Raw genomic sequence first — 17489 nt, 5'->3', positions numbered from 1 at the left:
TCTCTCTCATCTATGCATCAAACTTGAATGTTATTTATATACATATATATTTATTGAATATGCTCAGCATATGTGTGCAAACGTAGCAAGTTTCAAGAAAATATACCGATCTCTGTGCACAATTTAACCAAAGTTTGTAAGTACATAACATGTCCAGTCAGTAGTACTTTATATAGAGCTATGAAGCAATGCTTTGGCTTGCTTGACATAGTTTAATTATCTTTAAGTAGCGATTTGTATATATTTTCTACAATCCTCCTTGTATATAGTTATGTTTGTTTTGAAGTGATGTAAATTGTATAAATATATTATATTGCATAATGCATAGAATGTAAAGTGCATGGGGGTGTTTTCCTAACATGTATTTAGATATCATAGGATGATGATAAATGACTAAGTCTTCATATATTTACAGTTAGTCTTTCAAACAAAGTTTAACGTGCGAGGAAAGAGGAAGAGAAGTAATGTTTTTTTGTTGCTGAATTGCGGACAGTTGCAATCTTGACATTATACTAGTATCATGATAGTTTTTAATCTTTTTATTGCATTTTAATTATTGAAAGGACTGTGTATTCTTTGAGCGCTAAATTATGTCTCTGTATGCACTTGTAAATGGAAGCTATGTTAGACTGAGAAACAATGATGTTGATCTGCGCTGCCATAACATGTTATCATTTGGGATCTGTAATCAATGTTAAGACCAGACTGTCATACAAACTGCTCAACGGGAGAAATGAGAAATTTTCAGAAATGAAAATATATTCAAACAGATTTAACATATTTAAAATATATTCTAAACATATACAAAATTAGTACAATGCAAAGAAGAAAGTGATTGGATTATGAAAAGTCATTTCATTATATTTGAAAGGTTAAGTTGGTCTAACCAATTCAAGCCTTTCATCTGGATCTTAAGGTTTGAACTGCATTTTTCACAAAAAAATTATTTTCTCTCTTTTTAAAAAACAATTTGAGTATGAAGAGTTTGCTTGTTGGGCAGTCTTTAAAAAAATGGGTATGAATGCCTGAATTGGACATTTAATTTTGTTGTTGTGTGTGTGTGATTCTTATAATTAATTAACAATTTTATTTTCTGATTTATATATGCCTCTGCATATTCAACATTCTGAAGCAAACTTGTCTCCAATGTCCAGATATTGATACTGTATTAGCCCATACTTGTGTAAGCTAGTACACAAATGTACATTTACATTAAAACAGTGTACAGTAAATTGTATGCAATGTCAAATTTTATTACTCATTGCCCCGAGTGTTTTGACACTTGTCCACATACAAGAGCACTTTGAAATGGTTTACTTTTGATTATGAATCTGTGAATAATTATGCCATGAAATTGGACAATTAAAAGAAATCATGCGTGTTGGCGAACTTATGAAAATATTTTGAATATATGTTGTTCAGCTGGTGACATTTCTGATGCAGACTTTTGTTCATATTTTTTTTCATAAATTGATGAAGTAACATTCATATTTTTATCCTCTTGTTTTATATACAACCTGATTCTACATTTCAATTTATAGTGTTCACAATTTTCTTTACGAAGACAAAATAGGATTCTCAACACAAGATTTATTGATTGATGACTTTTATTCATGACGTAATATAATTTTTTTAATGCAATTTTTCAGTCTCAATCCCCACATTTGTTTTGAGCATTTGTGTTTTAAAAGGCTAAGTTCAGTGCAAAATCTGTCATGCACTAGCGTATTTTTCACTTATACACCCGTGTAATTTGAAGAGAAAAACAAAGCAATTTTCCTTGTTTTCATAAACCTTTAACATTCTATACTCTCGCTAAATATGACGTCTTTGTGTACAGAGATTGATTTATTTTACCAACGTATTTGTTTGGTCTGTTTCTATAACTTTTTTGTGTCGTTTTCCAGGTTTTTGTAAGTCTCTCTGATTTAAAGTTACATTGTTGAAAAGGGGCAGTGTTAATCAACAAATGTCAATATTAAAAAAAAATCAAATACTGAATTATAAGATTTTACTGATATATGAATATTCTCTCTGATATGCATGGTGAACATTTCTTTTACTTGTAGGAAAGCGTAACACGAAATTGTACTTAACATAACTAAATATTTAGATCACTGTGGATACCGAATCCAATCGATCTCTTTCTACAAATTTTTTTTTTCATGGAAGTGAGGTTTCTTCATCCTTTAAGAAAATTTAATTAACAATTATAAACAATTATGTTAATTATTTGATGTGAATCTTGAGATGTGTATTACAGATATTTGATTTTGGCAGTATCATGTGTCTACTACTACTATAATACTACATGAGGATAAGGCAACACAATTAGTTGAGAGCACTTTTTTTTCTGAGATTTCCTTTGTTATTGGTAACAAGAACTTGGAAACAGGGCAAAATTTTGTTCTTTCTATTTTGTATGCAAGTGGAAATTGTCTTGCATTATATCCACCACTATCCCAAACAGAGGTCTAGTAAATCCCTTTTATTTTTGTGCATCATTGACCAAGTTTTAGGACACACATGTTTAGGTCCTCTAAAACAGACGACTTGTTGAGAGCACATTTGTCTTACATTCCCTTCACTTGTTTGATCTGTGCTAATGAAATAGGGCCAAGATTTGTTTTTCTTTCAGTGTTTTGTTTGAAAGTAGAAAACAAAATCTCTTCCATTTCTGATAGAATTTCAAAATTATTGGATTGTCATTTAATTTGCACAAGAAAAAATATGAAATAATTGCCATCATTGATTGACTGTTCAAACACCCTTCCACAAAGAAAAAAAAACAAATTTGAGGACAGCTCAGGTAGGGTCTATTTTTATAGCAATGACATCAGTGGCAACCTTTTTCCCTAGAGTTTACTACAGGGATTACAAGACCATTTTCAGACAAATAAGGTTACTACCATTGCCATATTTTTTAAGTACAGCTTTTTGCGAACTGTCCTAAAAATTGTTTGATTTTGAGATGCGAGGTTGAATAGCCCGCAGATACTCTGTCTTTGAAATCATTTCATGTGTAAGTGATGACCATGTTAGCATTCTGTTCACTGCCTAAATCACGCTGTCTTTAAAGCACGAAGCTAGAATCCGGAAAGATATGGCAGCAAGAAAGATTTTATTTTCATATACACCAATTTCCCATCGGTGGCTGTAGTATTTCTGTTTGTCATTTGATTTTTTTTTCATTTTGTGTTTTGCTCAGGAGGGTATCGGCATGGGCAATAAATTTCTACTATGCTCTAACTAAAAGAAAGGTGATCTGATCAAACTGTGTTTTCTTTGTTTTGATTCATTGCATTTTGGAAGATGTAGAGGAAAAAAGAAAGAATGAGATGAGAATTAAGGTGTGTGTGGGGGGGGGGGGTGAGAGGGAAAGTAAAGTGGAAAGAGAAGGGGGTGGGGAGAGGGGGAAACAAGAAAAAGAGAACAATACAAAAGGACAATACAGATGGTGGGATGTGAGAAAGAAAAGGGAGAAGGTATTAATAAAAGGGGAGGAGAGAGAGAGATAGAAATAAACGAAAGGAATTTTTTTGCGATAAAAAGGTGTGAAAAGTTGTAACAAATCAATCGGCTAAGATGCAATACTCCCTAAGGACCAAATCCATGTAGATTAATTCACGAGAAAAATATTATGTTGCATGAAAGAGAATTCAACAGCAATTAAAAAAATCAATCAATCATACTATGAGCTACAAAGACTGCTGTATGAATGCTATGAAATTCCAAATAACCACAATACCACCAGGTCTGATTAGATATTTAATCTTCATTTATTCAATGAATTTCGGGCAAAATAGACATGAAATACTGCAAGAACGTTATACGTTACCCTGCCTTTGGCAACAACTATCCAGCATTCATAAACTGTACTGATTTCAAGGTTTAGCATACTCTAAGCAAATGATTGCTGCTGGCAGCATAGTCCAGTTCTAGAAGATTTTAATTGAATTCTATTCTCGCATCCGATGTACAGTGCATACCCCAAGCCGTGTGAGCACGCAAAACCAAGAACCTGTCTGAGTGAACATTTTTTGTTTAGGTGTACAGGTTCTCGATTTAACGCGCTCACTCGGCTCGGCATACGCACAGGATTACGTCAGATGTGAGAATAGAATTCAATTAAGATCATCTAGAACTAGACTACTAGTAGCAGTGAAAGAAGTCGCATCTATCTGAATGAAGATTTATTTCCAAAGCAAAGCTAAGGAGAGATAACATTTCTCAGGACGCTGTTACACAAAACTTGGCAATTGATCATTATTTACATCTGAATGCACTCGCCATAATGTGTAAATCAATCATTGAAAGCCATCATGCGATAAATCGGTGAACAATGTAACATGAGACCTACAAGTGATAGCTTGTCTCATTGCCGGAAACCAAAATTCTAAGGTTTTGTAAACATTTCTGATCACAATTATGTACTTTATGTACTACTACTAGGAATGTAACATAATTGTTCTCATCACTAAATGCTCCTAAATTCATAAAATGGCACATAATTACAAAGGTAAATTCGGCTGATCAAATATTTCAGTAAAATAATATCAAAAGCCATTATTAATGTCTACTTGTATAAGAAATATAATTTAAATAAGGGGATTGCCACTATGCCACATGAAAATTCATAACACTGCTTCATATAATTCCCAGATATTAAAGAATCCTGTCTTTAAAAACATTCTTTCAGCCTTGATCATTTCTATTCTTAAAAAAAAATAGGGCATACACAAGTATAGCAGACATATATCTACAAATTGGAATTTCTCTCACTTTTAAAGATACCAAGAAGATATCTTGAAGTAAGCAACCAGATTTACAACTGACAAAGATACCAATTTGATGATTGCTAGACAACTGTTTCCTTTTTAGCCCTGTCTCTAGAATTTCTTCTCATCTCCTTTTATTCATATAAAAGTTAAAAACTTAAAGAAAATTATATACAATCACAAAGCACTCTAATTGATGTAAATTTGCTTTATAATAATGTTTTCCATGGAGGATAATTACACACAAATCACACCAGTAATTCTAAACCATCTGAAATCGTCAGAATTCCAAGTAAGGGTAAGTCTGATGGACCATGGTCCATGGCCTGTACTCTTGAATTCTGGTTTAAATTTGGCCATGGTCAAACTCTTCATGAAATTATGGGAAGCCAAACATTTCAAAATTCAATTACATTATACGTTTCCTATCTTTACTTGGCTCATTCTCTCATGAAGATGAAGATGAAGAGAACTATTTCAGTAATTATTCACAGTCGGTTATGAATGATTTGAGTGTCATTTGATCTGATAATTGAACTTGTTCTGTAAGAGATACCTGTCACAATAGATTTTCCATGGTTAAACCACAACTTTAGACAAGGGGCTCGTTTCATAAAGGACTTACAACTGTTGTAACTTTGCCATTATGGTGACTACCATGGCAATACTGGAATACTGGGTATATAACAAGGGCAGTGGTTTAAGCAACATAAAGTTTACAAAAGGAAAAGATGTGTTTAAAGTACATGTATTACTGCTGAAGTTATTGTGTTTTATGCCCAGGATAATCTTGGATATATGATCTCTGTAAAACATGAGATACTGTATACTATACTATTAAAAATAAAATTCTGTTTCACAGCTTAAAAGAACCAACGAAGGAAGCTTGACGAAGTAAATAATATTAAGATTACTCAAAAAGATTCTAAACAAGGGAAGAACTGTTGTCAATTCAAGAGAGTTGGGTCCAGTATCAAGAGAGGGCCCTTTCTTGGGACAGACTTTCATATTGCTGATTTATTATGAAATGCTGTATGGGGTGCTGTTTGTAAAATTATCATTAAACTTTTGAGAAATACATAGATTGCATGTACAATTATTTATAGATCTGGATCATGACAAGTTTATACAGTTATATTAAAAAGAACAGTTTGTATGAATACATAAACTCATATGTTGATAATGTAAGACAAGTTGTTTAATATGGCATTTCATAACAAATCAGCAATACAGAAGTAGTTCCCTTGCAAAGACCAATTCAAGCAACCGGATCCTACAATTAGGCTGAATCATTTATCTATTTTAAAGCTTCTTCATAAAGTGTTGTTTTACAACAGCAACAAACTTACACCAATAATCAAACAAGAATGAATATAATCAATGAAAACCAGATTTCAGGGATTAAGAAAATAATTTTAAATCATTTCAAGAGGCAGTGTAATAGTATAAAACTTTGGTTAAAAAGCATTGCAAATTTTGCTATGGCACAGTAATGAACCATTCATCACATTTATACTGATAGAGACTAATGATGACTGCTTTACATTATAAATAGCACTTTAAAAATTACATGACTGGCCGTCGCATCAATCCCATTAGTAGTACACCAAAACCCGGCTTGCACGTCAAATATTGCAGCACGGATCTTTCATTTCCCATTCCAAATTGAGAAAATTAAATTTTCATACGTACTGTACATTAAAGTGGAACATGTGTAAATGCTTGTCATTTTGAACTTGAACAGAAGTGTCTCATTAATGCATGACTTACATGCATCCATGTCTTTCTCACTTTGCAATTTTATTAGTCAAATTTTGCCAAAGGAGGAAGCTTGGGTTGTTTTACAAAAAGATTCGAACACCAATAAAAGTATTCTATCGTACCAACGTGGTATAATTTCCCCTCTACTATGTTCTCGTCATTTCGTCAGTGATTTTACGAACTAACACAAACCTAATTTTTGGTCAAATTTTCAAAACTGAGTTTATTAATATTCTGAAAGTCCATCATTGACTATACAGATAAAATGAACAAATTTCAGATCAAAATTTGTATTTAAAGAGTACCCCTCCTTTAATATTACAAAGTGGCACAAACCAGCTTTCTGCTTTCTTTCAAAGCATGAAGTTATGACTTATGAGCATTAGAAAAGCACCGATACTTTGAATGCGATTATCTCAAAATTGTGATTTGGAGACCAGCCAAGGTTTGTGCCAGTTTGTAAAATCACTGATGATTCACCCAACATTTTGAAGGAATCTAATTGTTACCAGATGAACATTAAACAAAAGGTTTCTTTACTAAAAAAAATTATTTCACAGGAGACACATTATCTGTGATATGAAAACCATTGATGACTCTCACACATTAATCAGCTACATAATTCTTCACCTATAATTTCTGGATTAAAAAAAGCCCAAACAGATTTTGGTGAAGGGGTTTTCACCAAAGTAGGGTTATCATTCTATTGCCATATTGTCACACTCTACACTTTGTCAAAAACCACTGGGATCAAAGAACAAAATACTGAATGTATGATCTACATTTTATTTTTATTTTTTTTTCTTAACTTATCCACCATGAGATCGTCCCTTAGCTGGAGTGTTTCTGTGCAATGGTCAGGAAGTCATCGACATCCTCCATGGAACCCATGGTAACAGGACATCGCTGATGAATGGCCGTTGGTTGGATGTCCAGAATCCTTTCCTGACCAGCGATAGCCTTCCCTCCAGCCTTTTCGATCACATATGCCATCGGGTTGCACTCGTAAAGCAGCCTCAGCTGAGGAAAGATTGAGATAACACATTCTTTATTGTCATCTCGTCGGAAGAAGAAATGGATTATGACAGTCTGCAAAACAAATTGTATGATTTCGGGAAGGTAGGCAATTGTTTAGAAGATTAGAAGAGTTTAACAAGGCTAGAGTTATATTTTTCTTTATAGTACATATTATAAAAATGGAATAATTCAAAAGAGAATTTTCTTTTACAGGGGTGTGAGGCCTGGACATTGAACCCATTTATTATCACATTTAGGGGCAAACATGGTTCCTGTGTTTAGGGATATCTCATAAAACAAAGACCCATGTTTAGGGGTTTGTCTTAAGATCTTAACCCTTTTCTACTGCATTTCAGATATTTCTTTCGTCAAACCTCAAGCAATACATTGCTGCCATGTTTCTCATAATATACAGACTGGTATCAAGGGACTAGTCGTTAAAAACTAGAATTTTTTTCTTCATCGGATTTGATATTTCTTTCCTCAAACCCCCCAAAATACATGACATACAAGATTTGGAAAATCAACTGTTTATTGATTAAAAACATGCAAACCAATGTATGAATTTTTTTAAAGGAGAAAATGGACCCTTGTTTAAGGGATTTTCTTGTAAAATAGTGACCTATTAAGGCAACAAAACCCTGTGTAATGTATAATTGGAAGGACCCCCCTCTCCTCGAGGTCCTCTACAAGACGTCATCAGTCATCATGCTGCCTTGTATGCGTTGGTGATCTGCAGTCGGCACATCTCTGACAACTCTGTTGACTCATATTCCTATATCCTCTGAGGGAGGGCGCTATGACATTATGACATCATATGCATAAGGTCCATAAATCCTACAGACTAATTACCTTTCCCTTGGGACTCTTCTTGTGGGCGGGGTACATGAAGATGCCTCCATATTTAAGCGTTCTGTGCATGTCGGCTACCATAGATCCAATGTATCGAGCACCGTACGGAGCCTTGCCATCCTACATTAAAAAACAGTGAAACCAGCAAATTCAAAATGTCATATGGAAAAAATTAAGCACTGTACTACAAGGCACAGTTAATCTCAAATACGGTACATGTATTCAGAAATCAAGCAAAATGCATTTACATTTGATCGACTTAAATTGAGAAAGATAAGAACCACTCATACGAATATATGGATATACATTTCTAATTGAGTTTACATGTACCTCATCATTTTTATTACAGTATAATGATTTTTTTTCAAACCTGCAATTAATCTTCTGGCAGGTAAACATTTAGATCACATTTAATACAATATATTAGAGATAAAATATTACAAATATTATATATGTACAGTATGTTGTACTTCTACTAGAGTCTTTCTAATCTAGTGACTGGGTAATATCCTATTATCATACCAACAACATTAAATGCATCATAACGAAAGATGAATAAATGAATAAACAATAAAAACTGTCATAATACTGAATGTTTTCAATCTTTATTCATTTATCCACCTTTCTTAAGAAAATGCATCCAGAATTTTTAAGAAGAATACCATATACCCAGAAAAATACTAAGTAATCTTTCATCACATTTTCAAGTTTCAAATACAAATAGGAAAACATGGAAAGGTTTCATATTTGGGGTAAATATCACATTAACGATAGTTTGTGCAAAAGACTTTTTGAAGACTCACCTCAGGGAATTTCTTTGACTTGACGTATTCTTTGATGCTTTCGTCCCAGTACATGGCGTATCCTTCATTGATACTGAAAATCTTTCCTCTTGGTTTGATCTTCATGTCACGATCTGTCAACACAAATTCTCCAATCGCCTACAAATACAACATACATAGACTGCCAGTTAACCTTCCAGGGGCCCTTTCATAAAGCTGTTCGTAAGTTATGAACGACTTTTAAGAACGACTGGTGATCCTTTCTTGTGGTAAATGGTATACACCAAAATGTTTATTGGCGATTGCTTAGCGCACAAGAAAGGATCACCAGTCGTTCTTAACTTACAAACAGCTTTATGAAACACCTCACAGGTACCACAATTCAATATGCTACAACTGTATTTTGTTTCTTGTTTTTTTAGCCATCAGGTTTGAGCTCAATTACAAGGTGCATGTAATTGTTCAATTATATAATTAAATACATTTTTTGAGTAATTGTAATTTTTAAAAGGAATGTTATTGTAATTGAAAAATGTAATTCATGAAAATATAATTTTTATTTTTCCTGAATAAACTAATACTAATAACAATAACAAAAAAAGTTTAGTAGTTTAAACATGCCGCTGTCATCAATAATAAACATAAACTTCACAGAACCGTATCTCATCTGGTAAATCAAGAGTGTTGTTATAAATGACGTTTTCAAAATAACGTAATTCAGAGGCGAGGCATTTCTTACGGGATCCAGCTGGAATCCGTTGACGCCATTTCCCGTACTGAGTACAACCATGGTGGCGCTACCGTACAAGGCATAGCCAGCAGCAACCATTTGTCGGCCAGGTTGAAGATAATCCTTCTCTGTCACAGCGCCCTCACTTGTCTGTAAAGAAACAATGTTGCGGAAATATATTGATGAATTGATGACAAAAATCATTTAACCATTTTACCATCAAATAAATCAAAGAATTTGTGCATACTTGTATTGCACATGAAACAAGCTCCCTCTTTTTTGTTAGAAACGCCACATCATTCTAATCATTTAAATCTAAGTGCCAAATATTTGCTTCCGTCAATTGTCTTAGTCCTTAATTTTTTGTAATCTTGATTATTTTGTACGTTTTGTAATTCTTTAGAGCTTCTTTTTTTCTTTTTAGAACTCTTTTCCATATTGCATATTTGTTATAGTATGTAATATTTTCATTCTATTTCAGATTTTTTGCATACGTGTAATATCAAACTTGTGTTGATTTCATTGTTTTGCAGGGCCCCCAAGTTGTAACTCAGTTTGCCAACTGAAAGGGCTACCCTGTGGAAATAAAAAAAAAATTGCATAACATTCTTATTTTTCAACTGATATTGTAAAACAATATGAATAACCACATTTTTAAAGAGATGTTGTTTTCATTATCATGATGTAGCCAGGAACTACATATAAGTTAAGGCTTTGCCACTTTGGTGTATTATTTTTCTGTTTTTCCTCTTTACATGCTAAATTGAATTTCCATGTTTTGGCTCTGTCCACAGACATCACATGAACTGTTCATCAAAACAAGTGATATCCTAGGCAAAGCTAAACTTTTACAGTCTTGTGGCACACATTATATAAAGATCTAAGAAGGATGGTATGTGAATTTAGTTATTGGTTTAAGGACTTGTTGCAGAAAGAATAGAATCGAACGTGACTTGAATTTCAACCAATGAAATATGTGAACCAGATACTTGTGCTTGATTTTTAGTTGTATCTAATCGCAACTCCATATGCAACATGCCCCAATTCACTAAACAAAACAATTCAAGAGATCAATCTATTCTTAAAGTTGAACCAAGGAAAGTGGATTCCCCTTGGTTGAACATGCAAAATGACAATTTCCTGTTATCATGAACATAATATATAATTTTTTTTGCTTTTGGCTTTGTGTTCTCATATTTCAGCTTTTCATATCAGATTACATGTATTTTGAGGTCTACCCTGGCGGAGTTGAATCTAGGATTTCACAAGTAAGGGGGTAGAGACATTTTCTGATGAACGAAACCAAAGAAAGGATTTTCCTTTAAAAAATGTGCTTCCCCCAATATACAGGGTAAATTTCCAATTTGGCCACTGCCAACTCGTCCACTCACCACATGGTCTACCTTCATTTAGTCTAAAGCCATTCTGTCCATCAACATTTCGTGTAACAACCATTTGGTTCAATAACCATTTGGTCCAATCATCACTTTGTCTAATCACCATTTCGTCTATACCATTTCATCTAATAACCAGTTGGTCTAATACCCATTTTCTTTTCATTCATTTTGCACAATTAACACTTTAGTTTAATTAGACCAAATGGTATATGGACTAAATGGCTATTGGACCAACTGGTTATTAGACGGAATGGCATTAGACTAAATGAAAGAAGACCATGTGGCGAGTAGACAAACTGATGATAGACCAAATGGTAGTAGACGAGTTGGCAATTGGATGAATTGGCATTAGACAAATTGGAAATAAACCATATACAGCAGGTTTTAAAAGTATGTGCTTGTTTTAGCAGTCACATTTGACCCTAAAACAAGTTTGGGTTAAGGCTGAGCAAAGATAATAATAATAATAATAATAATTAACATTTATATAGCGCTTAATACAACAGTTTCTAAGCGCATTGGAAAGAGAGAAAAAAAAAGAAGTAACAAAATACAGTGAGAGAGAACAGGATAAGGAATTAAGAGGACTGCTTAATGAGGTAAGATTTGAGGAGTGTTTTGAAAGATTCGACAGTGGATGCATTACGGATGGAGATGGGGAGATTGTTCCAGAGTTTAGGGGCAAGAGCAGAAAAGGCACGATCGCCGTAACGGGTAAAAGTGCGGGGTCCTAGAGAAAGTCGAAGGTGAGCAGTAGAAGAAGATCGGAGACGTTGAGTTGCAGAGGATGAGGGACAAAGAGAGATAAGATTTTGAAGGTAGGATGGGGCGAGACCATGGATGATTTTATAGACAAGGAGAAGGAGCTTGAAAATAATTCTATTTTGAACCTGAAGCCAATGGAGGGAGTAGAGAATAGGGGTGATATGTTCAAATTTCTTTGTGAGGGTTACCAGTCTAGCTGCAGTATTTTGAATTCTTTGAAGGGGGGATATACTAGATTGAGGTAAACCAGCAAGTAAAGCATTACAATAATCCAAATGGGATGATACAAAGATACACAAGTTTCTCCTCAAGACTTAGAAGCCGGTAACTTTGACTTCATGAGAAAGTATGGTAACATAAAATTGAACTTGGAGAATATACAGTGTACTTTTGACATGCCACATATGAAAATATTTAATGTGGATTCACCAAAAGATGGTGCTAAGATTGGTCATAAAGTATGAGAAAAGAAAAAATGACAATAGTCTGTATTATGAACTCGGGTTAATTTCAATCTCAATAATTATCATTAACTATAAATAGAATAGTTCCCTACACCATTAAAGCATGGGGAAAGAACACAGTAAACATAATGATAACAAGTGGAATGCCTCTGGCGGTCTCACCTGCATCACGCGATTCAATATAGCAGCAGTGCTGACTTTGAAAAACACCATTTAAATAATTATTCACAAAAAACACCATTCATATAATGATACAGTACTACGTTCATTGACATTGGACCTTGATCATGTGACATAAAACTTGTCAGTGATACTTGATTACCCCTATATCCACATTTTATACACTATATCTATAAACTTTGAAAGTTATGACAGCAATCTAATAATTACCTCTAAAATGGCCAAAGTTCAATGACCTTGGTTATGTGACCTGAAACTCGCACAGGATGTTCAGTGATACTTGATTACTCTTATGTCCAAGTTTCATGAGTCAGATCCATAAACTTTCAAAGTTATGAAGGTAATTCAACAGATACCCCCATTACGGCCAAAGTTCATTGACCTTTGACCTTGGTCATGTGACCTGAAATGCACACAGGATGTTCAGTGATACTTGATTACTCTATGTCCAAGTTTTATGAACTAGACCAATATACTTTCAAAGTTATGATGGTAATTCAACAAATACCCCCAATTTGGCCAAAGTTCATTGACCCTAAATGACCGTTGACCTTAATGATGTGACCTGAAACTTGCACAGGATGTTCAGTGATACTTGATTACTATTATGTCTAAGTTTCATGAATCAGATCCATAAACTTTCAAAGTTATGATGGTTATGATGGTAATTCAACAGATACCCCCAATTTGGCCAAAGTTCATTGACCCTAAATGACCGTTGACCTTAATCATGTGACCTGAAACTTGCACAGGATGTTCAGTGATACTTGATTACTATTATGTCCAAGTTTCATGAATCAGATCCATAAACTTTCAAAGTTATGATGGTAATTCAACAGATACCCCCAATTTGGCCAAAGTTCATTGACCCTAAATGACCTTTGACCATGGTCATGTGACATGAAACTCGGGCAGGATGTTCAGTAATACTTGATTAACCTTATGGCCAAGTTTCATGAACTAGGTCCATATACTTTCTAAGTTATGCTGTCATTTCAAAAACTTAACCTTCGGTTAAGATTTGGTGTTGACGCCGCCGCCGCCGTCGGAAAAGCAGCGCCTATAGTCTCACTCTGCTATGCAGGTGAGACAAAAATACAATTTAAGTATGAATTTCAACATCATTGTGACATTGACTTTCCATAATTTTAGCGCACAGTTAGTTTAAGGCTCCACACTAACTTTTTTTCTTGATGGCCCGATCAATCTACCAATATCATAAATTTTATATTTTTGGTGGCCCACAAAGCAAATTTGGTGGCCCTAAAACAATAGAAATCATTACAATTTATCAAAACTTTGGTAGCCAAACCGTGACACTAACAGTGGACTTGTACAGACTTTTGGGGCCCGACTCCCATTTCTGGTTGCCCAAGGTCACCGGGCCACTGCTAATGTCAAGCACTGGTTAGTCTGTGGCTTATACAGTCATATATGTCCAAGGTGGCGACACGTTTGTTCCTCTGACAATTGCTCCAGGCTTAATTTCGTCTAAAATGTTGGGTTAAGGTTGCAATAGCCCTTTATGTTATGTTTAGGGTAGGGTACAGTGTTAAACCCAGGGTTGAACTCGAAGTTGGTAATTTGATTAGTGTTTGGAATTTAGAAGAGAGCGATTGCCGCCGGAGCAAATGTCATGGATCCAAGGTCTAGATGTAAACAAGTAACGAACGACACAAGTTTCATCCCAAAGAAGAGACTCATATACAAACCTTCTTCCAAATACCAAAGATGGAACCGATTGAGACGAGACAATCAATGTTTGACGAGCCGTCCAAGGGGTCGAAAGCCACGATATACTTCCCCTGCTTCTCCGTCTCCACCTCGATCATGTTTTCGTTCTCCTCCGAGATGAGGGCACATGTTGTGTAAGATCCCTTCAGAGCGTTGATGAAGAGATCGTTTGAGATCACGTCCAGCTTCTTCTGTTCATCTCCTGTCGTGTTCACCGAACCTTGGATACCGTACCTGAGTAAAGGGAGAATTCAGTGTTAAAAGATTGCATAACAATGGAGCACGAAGAATATATAGGCTACCTCTATTCAAACTAGATCTATCCAACAATTATTTTGTCCGTTAGATCTACTCCTTGTGGAATGAATGGTTTTCATTATCAATAATTTTCTTGAAAAAATATGTTCAGGTCATGATACATGTATGTAAGAAACTGAATGTACATAGGCGTAGACCTGAGGGTCTATAAAATTGTTCGCATTTTCATTAACTTCAGAGGCATAGTTATTAATAACACAACACAAATAGCAATAATTCTTACTTGTGCAATGCCAATCATATGGTCAAAATATCACATTTGTTGAAACTATTAAAAGAAACTAGAAAGAGGCATCCTCTTCAACTACAAGCATGACGACGTGTAGACCAAAAGCTTCGGTCTCTGTTATGTTGGTTGTTCCGCTGAACTCCGTTGGCTCCACTCACCAACTGTACAGAGACCGAAGTTCTAGCTCGATCCGTACAGGGGACTCAATGGCCATATGTTTATGTATTAAGTTCGGATCAACCTGAGAAGTGGGAGTTGCGCGACAGCCGAAGTAAGTCACTGTTTTTCCCCTTTTATGTTTATTTTTTCCTGTTTTGATGCATTTCAGGCCAAAACGGAATAATAATCTTTAAGTTGGTACAGTTCTTTTTATATATTTTTATGAAATAAAGACAAAAATCGATGAGCCCCGTCGGGGGGATTTTGCATTGTTAACCCCCTAAAAGGCCTAATGCCAATGGTGGCTGCACGATAGTGAGCCGTCTGTGTACGAGGAGAAAAAAAAAATTTAACTCCTCGAAACAGATGGCTGCCAGCTGTCTAGACGAGGCGTAGCTGAGTTGAATACAGAATAGAGCAGAATATCATCCTTTCAACTTGTCCCATCACACTCATGCCTAAAGATCATGTATGGTTGGAACTACCCCCTATCGACCACCTAACTTTCTAAGCATCTTATTTGCGAAAATATTTATCAGTTTTACCTAGTTTTCGTCTCATTTGTGCAGAAAATTGAGCAGATTAGATTCCCATGTTTCGATCGGCGACTCCGATTCAATTTGCGCATATATTGGCGAACAACGAATACGACGATTTTACATTTGCTCATTTGCACCCTTCTTTTGAAACCGACCACCCGCGATACACTAAGTTTACGGCCGATTCTTGTCTCGGTGGCGAAATATTTTTACTCTTCCAAATCAGTTCCATTTCTTGGTATGAACAACTGTTTTTCGGCGGAGTTCGGGCCTAGTCAAAACAATTTTGATAAATTCTACTAAATTTTTACCTTTTTCTCTCGTAAAATCGATTCTTACCGTTCCTATGGACACTGCGCCTACTCTCCCGCGCGTATCGTTTGTAAAACGCAATAATTTTAATGCACGCAAGGTGGTCGGTTTCAAAAGAGGTGGTCTCACTGTATGGCAAGTTCTTCCAAGTCTGCGCAGTCCCCCTTGTCTGCGCACTCGCGTATCTGCGCGATTCTATTAAAAGAAGATACGCAACGAACACAGACTTTACACATGCAATACATACGACAGGTATTCGTAAAAAATTTTGACTCAAAATAGTGGAAAAAATTATGAATTTAGGGCATTTCATGTGACGGCCTCAAAATGCAGCCTTTCTCATCAAAATCCCTGAATCGTGTGCAAAGTCAATGAGTGCGCAGACATGGGGTACCATTTTTTTTTCAATCTGAAAATGACTGCCCGAGGTTTTTTCAAGAAAATCCTACATTTTCTTTCATTTTTCAATGAAAAATTTGGTACACTTACTCATAATAATATAAGGAACATTATTAACTGAAAGATTTTGTGAAATAAGAAGAAATTCATGTTAAATCTTAACTCAAATTGTTAGGTGCGCAGACTTGGGGCCCACCATTATAGTTTTTATACATGTATGTAAATACTAACAGTCAATTGCGTGTACTCACAGGCGTGAAATGCCAGCCTTTCTTACTGCTGATGAAATGGCTTTGACGGCAGTGAGCAGTGAATTAAGCAGTGTCGTGAGCTCCCCAGTTGCTTCGGGAAAACGTCTTTGCTCGGCAAGAACAAAACTTGTCAACGTCACAAAATCAGTCTGCACTCCTTGGGAAGACATGATGACGAAGATTACTTTAAAACTCGAAGTAAATTGAGATAAATCTATAGTCTAGAAATCTAACGTCAGATAGCAGCCAGCATTGGCATTCATTGCCACTACGCCACATACGCATGAATGTCGCGTGAAGGACAATTGTATTGATGCAAACTCGACTCGCGGCGCATAATAATGCACGTAGCTCATCGCAAAAATTAAGTTATGGGCTCGTCATGCTAAGCCAATCAGCTTCGAGTATGAGGACACACCTCCAGGGCGCCAGCTGAAAACATCGAGCTGGGGCCCGTAACACAAAACTTATACATTTTTCTACGATTGATTCTACATTGTACAATCGGTCTTGAAAATCAAGTGTACGATCAATCGTTAACCTTTGTGTCACGGGACCCTGAAAATAAAGTAAACTGCCGATTCGTCTATTGCCAACTCATACAATCTGCAAATGGTCTAGTATAGTCTAATGCCGTTCCGTCCATCCACATTTCGTCTATTAAACAGGGGCCAGGCATTTGGTCCAATAACCATCCGGTCCAATCACTTCGTCTAATCACCAGTTCGTCTGTGACCATTTCGTCTCCTAACTTGTTTTAAAATTCATTTCATCAAAATATAGTCCAAATTGTATATGGACTAAAATTGGCTTTTGGACCAA

General features: G+C 35.4%; 1 protein-coding gene across 1 annotated transcript; it reads right to left on the bottom strand.

Annotated features, from left to right (window-relative positions):
* Window positions 1–3760: 3760 nt before the first annotated feature.
* LOC129262468 (fructose-1,6-bisphosphatase 1-like) lies at window positions 3761–17014 on the bottom strand. Its single transcript, XM_054900592.2, has 6 exons — window positions 16668–17014; window positions 14439–14694; window positions 9930–10070; window positions 9212–9349; window positions 8409–8528; window positions 3761–7559 (listed from the first exon to the last, which is right to left on the bottom strand). The coding sequence occupies exons 1-6, from the start codon at window positions 16835–16837 to the stop codon at window positions 7371–7373; spliced, it is 1014 nt and encodes a 337-aa protein (XP_054756567.2). The 5' UTR covers window positions 16838–17014; the 3' UTR covers window positions 3761–7370.
* Between the last annotated feature and the right edge of the window lie 475 nt (window positions 17015–17489).

The sequence above is a fragment of the Lytechinus pictus genome, chromosome 5 (genome assembly GCF_037042905.1).
Source record: "Lytechinus pictus isolate F3 Inbred chromosome 5, Lp3.0, whole genome shotgun sequence".
NCBI lineage: Eukaryota > Metazoa > Echinodermata > Echinoidea > Temnopleuroida > Toxopneustidae > Lytechinus > Lytechinus pictus.
The sequence above is the reverse complement of the archived record's forward strand: the minus strand, read 5'-3'. Positions and strand labels throughout refer to the sequence as shown.